Below are 10395 nucleotides of genomic sequence, written 5' to 3' on the forward strand. Positions count from 1 at the left end.
CTTGTTCCACCATCGGGGGAACCACAAACCAGAACAGTCTGGACTGAGACTGTCTTGTGTGCAGAGATGGTAATGACAGACTACATTCCTTGTAGGAACGCAGTGGCTGAGAAGGAGCATACGGCTGAATGATTGATTTCAAGTAGATGGTGCAGACCTAGAAGTCACTCTGAAGACATGCATTAGTGATATTGATTCATGGGTAGACAGTGGAGGTCGATGACTAGCGGAGTGATATGTGTCCTTTTGTGCTGATCGAACATCAGACAGGCTGCTGCATTCAAGACCATCTGCAAGGGTTTCACTGTGTGTGAAGGGAGGTCCACCAGAAGAGCATTGCAGTAGTCGAGGTGAGAGATAACCATGACCTGAACCAAGAGCTGTTTGGCGTACTGGGTAACATACACGACCAGAAGACGGATGCAACATGGTCAGAGAAGGAGAGCTGGTCCTCAAACATGACACGCAGGCTTCTCACGACTTTGGTTGGGGTGAGAGATGAAGAGGTGATTTTGAGATTGATATCTTGATGAAGAGACTTATTGAATGGGATGACTAAGAGAGAGCTTTAGTCGAAGGAGACATGTGGGTGCGGTTTGGTCTCCATGGCTGGAGGTTAGCCAGATTTTTTTCTTTTTCCAGAGACCACAGGAATGAGGCGGTGGCAGAGTTAGCTTAGCTACAGAGCTGAGTATGGACTGAGTTTAAGTGGTCAGGGTAAATAGGACTGTTTACTCTGTCGGTGGACTTTTACAGATCTGCAGGGCAACATAGGAGGCCTCAGCTTCTATTGATAGAACATGGTCTTAATTAAAGACGTCAGGATTTATTACATCAATAGCATCACAAAAAGGTTTGTTTTCGGAGGTGCGCTCATTCACACCAGCTGATATCAGTAAGAATGCACAATTAATGTGCTGATCTGTGAATGAGATTAATAACAAGTAGCTCATATGTTAGAGCTGCAGCCTCCTGTGTCCTGCGAGGTCGTCTGGTTTTGGCAGAGCAGAGTGTTGACACTGTTTCTCAGTGATTCAGTCATTCCTCACTGAGGATGTGTCGCAGCACATCTTATGATGTATGTTTTAATCATAACATCACATGAACCTCTGACTCACAAACCTTGACAAACAAATGGACACCTGCCCAGGCACACCCTTGACACACGTACACACTCACACATAAAGACTTCAGATTAACAGTTCCTTGTTTAAGGTTTTCTGTAAAAAGAAACAAACATCACAATCAAGGTTTTACTCACAAACTGAGGCCCAGTTTTATACAAACTATACGGTTAAAGAGATGCTACTTTTTAATTGTTTAAGTAAGTTATTGGACAGCTTATTAAAAGATCATTAAATGTGCTGGTTAATGTTTTTTCTATAAATTGTCAATAATTTAAGGCAGGTTTTGAATACATTAACGAAATAATTTGAGAGTGTGTCATTGTGTCAAGTCAAGTCAAGTTAATTTTGATTACAACAGTTGTTGGTCACTTTCCATGTAGAGCAGCTTGAGGCTCTGCTCTGTGTAGTATTTATTACACTGATACAACACTCTTTCCCATGAGCAAACACTTGGCAGCAAGGGCAAGAGAAACTCCCTTAGCAGGTAGGAGAGAGAGGGAGAGGGACAGAGAGAGGGAGAGAGCAGGGGAAAAAGATCATAGCACAGTGGAAATTCTGCATAGAGATCTATTGTAATAATTATGCGAAGTGGTAATTAATATTATAGTTGCAGTAGTTGTTTTGGAGTCACAGATCCAGACTCCAGATAGAACCAGTTGAATTCTTGTACGAGCATGCCGTACTACGATGTTACAATGAAACAGAGGTGTGAATGTGGATTTCTAAATTTAGGAGCAGGAAATTTCAAGACATCCAGTTTTTCACAGACCTCAAATTGAATGATTTGAGGGGAATCGTCGGTGTGGTTTCTTAAGTAAAGGTTTAATCACAGCAGCTTTAAAGCTAGTGGGGACAGTGATAAATTAACAGTGTTAAGCGCTGAAGGCCCAGAACAGACCACTGGTGTTTGGAGAGTTTAGCTGGTGCAGGGTCAAGGAGGCAGGTGGTGGGTTTAGAAGCCAACACCAGTTTAGACAATGAGTCAAGTCTCAAAATGTGAGAGAAAAAAGGCAGAAACTATCTCATCTTTTTACCACAGACCAAGCCAAGGACAACCTGAGCTGTAAAGAGCGAGCAGCTAATACTCAGCTGCTTCTCAGTGAGTTTGGCTACAGAGTCAAAAAGAAGTCTAGGATTGTGTTTATTGATACTGATAAAGTCAGAGAAATATGCTGCAGCAGCAAGTGTGTGTGTGTTTGTGTGTGATTCACCTCGAGCTCAGCTCCACATGAGACCAGACCTGGCGCTGTAACTCCATATTGTTTTTGTTGACTCAGAGCAGGTTCATGTTTTGTTTTCTTTACCTGATTCTCACAGACTGAACTCGGTTAAAGGACCATACCACAGTTTCTTCATGTCTTACTCACTGACAGAGCTGAGGCTGTGCAGCATCTAGTCAGCTGACAGGAAGTCAGGTGACATAGGCCTGAACTTTCACAGAGGAGACTGGTGTTTGAGTACTGTGTGAAACCAGTAGTGTATGTTGTGTCTTTTATCCATGACTAGACAAACTTCACCACGTTGTTATTATAGTAACCATGACAACAAAGGTCATCTAATCTTAACAAAGTACTTTTGTTTGGGAGAGGAGCTTGTTGGTTTAGTCATAGAAAGATGGAAGCTGGTTCTTATATTTTCCATCCTTATATTAATCCAACCAAAGAATTTGAAATGCTGAAAGGCTGCATTATTAATACACTAACCAAACTGAAAATCACCTGTCTCTGTTGTGTTTGACTGATGTTCGGGTCCAGCTCTGTTTTCAGTTAACACATTTAGTATAGTATAGTAGATAGATAGATACTTTATTTATCCCCGAGGGGAAATTCCTGTGTCCATTAGCTCATTGTTGATAATAATAATATTACAACATTAATATATTAATATATTAACATAACAGTACGATGAAATGTAGTTTAACATTAACCAGACAGTGTAAACAATGGTAAAAGGGAATATAGAGACATATTCAGTGGTGCATTCAAGTACGCATAAATTTTTCACTATTTTGTGTACAACTGCAGCTAATGATTATTTTCATTACTGATTAATCTGCTGATTATTTTCTCTTTTAGAAATGTATAAAATAGTGACAGATTTGTCACAATGACCCAGAGCTGAAAATGAAACCAACCAACAGTGCAAGCCTCATAATTAAAACTCATTCATGTGTGTTTCATAGTAAGATGTCCCTCTGTGTGTGTGTTTCAGATTGTGTACTTCACGGCGACCTTCCCCTACGTGGTCCTCATCATCCTGCTGGTCAGAGGAGTCACTCTTCCTGGAGCCTACGACGGCATCATGTACTATATCAAACCAGACTGGTCCAAACTGGGGGAGGCTCAGGTCAGTGAGTTGTACTGATCAGGCTTCACATTGTCCCTAAGTGGGTCTGTTGGACTCTAACCACAGGCTCCTTCTCACTGTGTGATGCTGAGTTCACAGTCATGAGAGAAATATGATCAAATCTGTGGAGGTCCTGGAGCCACACACACACACACACACACGCACACACACGCACACACACACATGCACACACACACACACAAACACACACACACACACACACACATGCACACACACAAACCAAAGCAATGGAGGTGAAAGAAAAAAAAAGTTTGTGTAGCAACAAAGACAAACCTCACAGAGCAGCATTTTCAAAACATGAGAGCGCTGCCATGAGCTGTTGATGTGTCTCTGCTGACTTATGTTTTTCTATTGTAGTATTACGATTCACTGAGCGTTCAGCAAACAACCTGACAGCCTCAAACTGACTTTTTTCAGACCCATCTCTCACAGTGTAGTAAACCTACACCATCGTTGTTGTCGCAATGTCTAAAGACAGCTTTAAACTAAAAACCAAAAGCTAATAAGCCTGGGAGACCAGGTTTAGGGGATAAAAACAATCCGTTATCTCAGTATAACAAATAAAAAGTTCAGCAGTGAAATGACAGACACTGAGCTGAGCAGTGAACACATCAGACCTGTGACCTCTGACCTTTATGCAGGTGTGGATAGACGCCGGGACACAGATCTTCTTCTCCTACGCCATCGGGCTGGGGGCTCTGACCGCTCTGGGCAGCTACAACCGCTTCAACAATGACTGCTACAAGTACGACACACACACGTCTGTCTGTCTGTCTGTCTGTATTTGTGAGGACCCTCCTAACCTACACCGGGGGGTTCATTTATCCAGCATGTTTGGAACGAGTTCTAGACTGTGAATTGATTGTGCGAACAAGAACATCATTTGTATTTATGACAGTGATAAATCTGACCTGCTCCTTCATGTTCAGGCTCATTTACAAACATTACAGATGAACTCTCTTCCTCTGTCTCGTCTCCTGCAGAGATGCCTTCGTCTTGGCTCTGATCAATAGTGGAACCAGTTTCTTTGCTGGTTTCGTGGTGTTTTCTATTCTGGGCTTCATGGCTGCTGAGCAGGGAGTCGACATCTCACAGGTCGCTGAATCAGGTAAAACACACACACACACACACACACATACACACACACACACACACACACACACCAACTGTTTGGTGTACACAGTCACTGTTTTAAAGACGTTATGATTATTGATAGATAACACTGGCAGCTTCAGGTCTTCAGACCACAGAGTTTGACTGAGTCCCAGCTTCAAATCTTTGTCTCCACAGTGTGGTTAAAGGGCTGATCCAACACACGTTCACCTGGGGGGTTAAGTTAGGTTCGACGAACATCTACGAGCTCTGAGTTTTAGCATGCTTCAGTGTCAGTGTTTTTCGGCCGCAGCAGCAGCTGCTCTCAGACAAACAGATGTCGAAGCCTCTGTCCTCTACCTACAGACACAGTCAGAGAACAGCTGGTGACCATAGTGGAGCATTTAGTAGTCAAAGAGGAGCTGGTGGAGACCAAACACGGAGCTAAAAGAGAGGGAGCACTGCAGTTAAGCCCTTTTTACATCAATATTAGTGGGTATAAACACAGGGAAACCCACTTAAAAAAAGGGAATTAACTACTTTTACACAGCCAGCCTAGTTTGCCTTGAGACACAAAAAACTACAGGGAAAAATGTCATCACATGCACTAATGGAGCATACACACAGACCAAGCATCAACCTCAGAGGCTAAACAATTAAGCCAAGGCTAAAGTGCTAAACACTGCAGTTCCTTTAATGACAACTAGAGTCTGGCTCCAAAAGTGAGTAAATCCCCGGAGACTCCCATGTTAATGTTAATGTCCAACTTTACAGCAGAACTAAACATGTTTACAGCCTGGTACAAAAAATTATTTTGGTGAATTTTTATATAACTCACCTGTTTACATTTTATTAAGGCTTAAAGTTATACATAATTGAGGGTGTGGCCGCGGGTTGGTGTTTTGTATCGGAGCATCCATGTGAGACGCTTTGGTCGCTGATTGTGTGTTTTTGAAACTTATTTTGGGGCTGCAGCTCAGTGTAGTTAGGGCAGGTGACAGGTATGTTCACAGTGTTTGTGCTCTGAAAGACAAAAATTAGACCCAGGTGTTGTGTTTACATCACTACTGATTGGAACCAAGCCGATAAATACTTGCATCTACTGCAGAGTCATGTGACCTGAGTGTGAATGCCAATTGCTCCCTTTTCCATTGCTGACAAAAGCCTGATGTTTTCAGGTCTTTGCAGATTTTATTGACCAGTGCAAAAGGGTCTATTTATTCATTAGGTGACACAAACACCACTCACCATGAATCATCATGTTGATCTGTAGCTGCTGGATGTGAAATAAGCAACAAGTTCAGCTGCTGCTGCTGCTGCAATCGACACTGTGTGACTGAACCAGATCAGAAAACAGATAAACACTGAGCTGAGAGTCACTGTAAAGCTCGGTGAAGATAAGAGGAGCTGCAGGTTCAGCTAATGATTCTCTGTAGGTGCATCACTGCCAGAGAGACCTTTCACATAAAACACTGTTTTCATACAGTTGGATTATGAACACGTCCATTTGTAATCACTTTAATTAAAGGATCTGGGGACTTGTTCCAGGTATGTTTAGTGAAACCAGCTTCACCTGCTGTCTGATGTTTTCATGTGAAGGACTGGCTCAGGGCTGGTTTCAGTGTGTGTGTGTTGTAGTTTAATGTGTACACTCTTCAGCCAACTGTACATTTATTAATAGCCCTGAAGCACATGACATGACATCACAAACACACGGTTATATTTAGTCTCTCCACAGAAGGTAGCGCGCTGCAGCAGGCGGTGTGTCTCACTGTGGATTCACATTTCTCTCATGAATCCATTTCTGTTCCTGCTTCCTGAGCTGCGGCTCCACACCTTCATTCACAGAGACTGAGGGGTTATTATTATTTGCTGTGACTGAAATAGAGGATCCAGAACATCAGACTGTTGACTGAGGCCTGAAGAGTTGACACACTGCAGTGCTCAGACAGCAAAAAACAGCATCAGTATGCATGACTGAGAATAAATGTGTGTGTGTGTGTGTGTGTGTGTGTGTGTGTGTGTGTGTGTGTGTGTGTGTGTGTGTAAATGAAAATGACAGCAGTTACTTCAGTGTGAAGACATGAATATTTTTGTTTTAATCTCGCTGTAAAAACAACAAAAGCAAGTCCAATTTACCCTGAATCCCATCTGACACATTTAAAGTATTAGCATCACTGTGTGTGTGTGTGTGTGTGTGTGTGTGTGTGTGTGTGTGTGCAGTATTAACTGTAGGATTATTCAACCAGGGCCTTTCACCTCATAACATGTGACTCATCTTTAGTTCATGAGGCTTAGCTCTGAAACACTGAGGTGAGACACAAACAGAAACGTACAGTGAAGACAGACCTGCTGTAAAAGTACGCAATGCACCTTTAATCTGTTGACTCCACAAGCACAGGATAGAGAAGAAGAAAATCAAATCTACTGTTGCTGGCAGTTTACACAACAGTGTACGTGTCCATCAGGATTCACAGTAAATTTGATGACCACGGCTGATTGGATGAGACACCTGTCAGTCAAAACCTCTTTAGAGGCTTAAAGGGCCAGTCTGTAAACGTTTAACCAGCTAAATAACAAATATATTTACACACATAATGGAAGGGTTTGATTTATGGATAAAAAAACAAAAAACTAACAGGCCTGTTTAGTATGACAACATGTTTCTTACAGTCTATAAATCTGTGTGGTCACAAAATAATTAAAAACATATGTAAGTAAAACAGATATGTTTCCTACAAAATCATGTTTGTTCTGACACACTCTTTGGTTGAAGTGTTGTAATAAAAGGTTCAAATCATGTATTCATGAGGTAAACATTTATACAGACTGGTCCTGTGAGAGCAGTTCACTCCCCTTTGCATGTGTACATATGACAATAAAAACATTCAGTAGTTATATAAATATTAAAACTTACAAAACTACAAGTAAAGGAAGATGACAAAATCTAAACGATATGGGACAGAAATGTAGACGCTGCTAAACAATGATTCTACAAATCTTTATTTGGGAGTAAAATTAATACAGCGGAGTGTATAACATAGTAGTTAAACATTCAGTGTTGTAGTGGTATATTATAACATGTGTGTTGTGTGTATCTCTGTGTGTGTTTCAGGTCCAGGTCTGGCCTTCATCGCGTATCCGAAAGCGGTCAGTCTGATGCCGGTGGCTCCGCTCTGGGCGGCGCTCTTCTTCTTCATGCTGCTGTTGCTGGGACTGGACAGTCAGGTGACCAACACAACTTGTTCATTTCTATTAAACTCAACTTCCAGAGACTTGAAACTTGCTGCAGGCTTCACTGAAGCCTGGATATTCAAACCTTCAGCTGCTAAAAGCCTCACAGTGACAACATCTGTTGTCAGAACATCAAACCTAAAGAACAAACAGTCACCAACATGGACTGTGTTAAAATGATCATGTTAACGTGATGAGTTAAAGTGTCCTTGAATGCATCGGCAGCTGCAGACTGTTTTCATTTACATTATCATATGATGATAATGAAACCTAGAAAACTCAAAGTGACTAATGCTATGATAGATCATCTATCTATTAATAGTTGCACAATGGACTAATTATTTTTTCATGTATATATTCACACAAATATTTGCACGACTCATTCATTTAGATCTGTAAATTCATTATTTTATTTATTTATTTCAAATAATTCTGTCTGTGTGTGTGTGTGTGTGTGTGTGCTGCTATAACATGTTGATCTCCCCCAGCAGATCAAGAAAGTCATATAATTATCTGCAGTGAGCTTCAGTTCAGTTTGTGTGGTGAATGCACACTCACTGTTTGTCTGTGTTTCTACCTCTCTCTCTTTCCCTCCAGTTTGTTGGGGTGGAGGGTTTTGTTACTGGAATTCTGGATCTGTTTCCTGGAAAATACTACCATCGCTACAAAAGGGAGATCGCTGTGGCAATATGCTGTTTACTATGCTTCATTATCGACCTCTCCATGGTGACGCAGGTCAGTTACAGACGGCCTGTTTTTGGTTAATATAATAAAACCTAAAGAAAAAAACTTTCTTCTTCCAACTTGCAGCAACTAAACTGCATAAAGATGTGGAACAAGACAGTCACACTTCACCAGATGAATCAGTTTATGCAACAGGAAATCAAAAAAACTTATACACTAACTGAATGGTCTCTCTCTTTGCAGGGAGGAATGTATGTCTTCCAGTTGTTTGACTACTATTCGGCCAGTGGAATGACTCTGTTGTGGCAAGCATTCTGGGAATGCATAGTAGTTGCCTGGGTCTATGGTATGCAACATACACATACATTTGTGCACAAACACACATAGTGTAGTGTTCCACAGCCAAATACTGGCATGGTGTGCCATAGGATACTATGTCAGCAAAGTATCTGATCTCACAAGTGTATGAATTGTTGTGTAACATGATGTGACAGTAAAGGTCACAGTTCAGTCTGTCAGTCTGTTTAAAGCACAGTGGAAACTGCTCATAGTGATCAACTGCCTGGGACATTATCATTCCTATACAAAATGTCATAAAAATGTCATAGTATAGTAAGGCATAAATTATCATAAAAACATCATAGTATAGTAAGGCATAAAAAGTCATAAATAAGTCATAGTATAGTAACGCATGAAAAGTCATAAAAAAGTCATAGTATAGTAAGGCATAAAAAGTCATGGTATAGTAAGGCATAAAAAGTCATAAAAACGTCATGGTACAGTAAGGCATGAAAAGTCATAAAAACGTCATGGTACAGTAAGGCATGAAAAGTCATAAAAAAGTCATAGTATAGTAAGGCATAAAAAGTCATAGTATAGTAAGGCATAAAAAGTCATAAAAACATCATAGTATAGTAAGGCATGAAAAGTCATAATAAAGTCATAGTATAGTAAGGCATAAAAAGTCATAAAAATGTAATAGTATAGTAAGGCATAAAAAGTCATGAAAAAGTCATAGTGTAGTAGAGCATAAAAAGTCATGAAAAAGTCATTGTACAGTAAGGCATAAAAATGTCATAGTATAGTGAGGCATAAAAAGTCATAAAAACGACACAGTATGGCACAAAACTTCGAAAAACGTCATAGTATAGCAAGGCGTAAAATGTCACAAAAATGTCTTAGTATAGTATGGCATAAAAACGTAAAAAAATGTCATAGCATATTAACGCATTAAATGTAATAAAAAAATCATTGTATAGTAAGGCATAACATTTGCATTATGCATACAAGGTTAAAAAAGCTAGATGAAAAAATGTCATGAAAAATGGCAATCATAAAAACGACAGTCTAGTAAGGCATGAAAAGTCATAAAAAGTCATAAAAACGTCATGGTACAGTAAGGCATAAAAGGTCATAGTATAGCAAGGCATAAAAAGTCATAAAAATGTCATATTATAGTAAGGCATAAAAAGTCCTAAATAAATCATAGTATAGTAAGGCATAAAAAGTCATAAAAACGTCATAGTCTATTAAGGCATGAAAAGTCACAAAAACATCATAGTATAGTAAGGCATAAAAAGTCATAAAAAAGTCATAGTATAGTAAGGCATAAAAAGTCATAGTATAATAAGGCATAAAGAGTTATAAAAACGTCATAGTATAGTAAGGCAGAAAAAGTCATAGTATAGCAAGGCATAAAAAGTCAGAAAAACGTCTTAGTATAGTAAGGCATAAAAAGTCAGAAAAACTTCAGTATTATAGTAAGGCATAAAAAGTCATAAAAAGTCATAGTATAGTAAGGTATAAAACGTCATAGTATAGTAAGGCATGAAAAGTCATGGTATAGTAAGGCATAAAAAGTCATAAAAGCGACAGTCTAGTAAGACATGAA

General features: G+C 39.9%; 1 protein-coding gene across 1 annotated transcript in view; it reads left to right on the forward strand.

Moving 5' to 3' along the window:
• The window catches only part of LOC111669630 (sodium- and chloride-dependent creatine transporter 1-like), a 35072-nt gene extending 25315 nt beyond the window's left edge, over positions 1-9757 (forward strand). The window contains exons 5-10 of the mRNA XM_023426014.2: positions 3339-3473; positions 4136-4239; positions 4478-4602; positions 7702-7814; positions 8418-8555; positions 8748-9757. Coding sequence (XP_023281782.1) covers positions 3339-3473; positions 4136-4239; positions 4478-4602; positions 7702-7814; positions 8418-8555; positions 8748-8891 — 759 coding nt within the window. The 3' untranslated portion in view covers positions 8892-9757. The remainder of the gene's footprint in view (positions 1-3338; positions 3474-4135; positions 4240-4477; positions 4603-7701; positions 7815-8417; positions 8556-8747) is intronic.
• Positions 9758-10395: the final 638 nt, after the last annotated feature.

The sequence above is a fragment of the Seriola lalandi genome, unplaced genomic scaffold (assembly GCF_002814215.2).
Source record: "Seriola lalandi dorsalis isolate HSWRI2012SDOR001 ecotype SW California unplaced genomic scaffold, Sedor1 jcf7180002054798, whole genome shotgun sequence".
Lineage (NCBI taxonomy): Eukaryota > Metazoa > Chordata > Actinopteri > Carangiformes > Carangidae > Seriola > Seriola lalandi.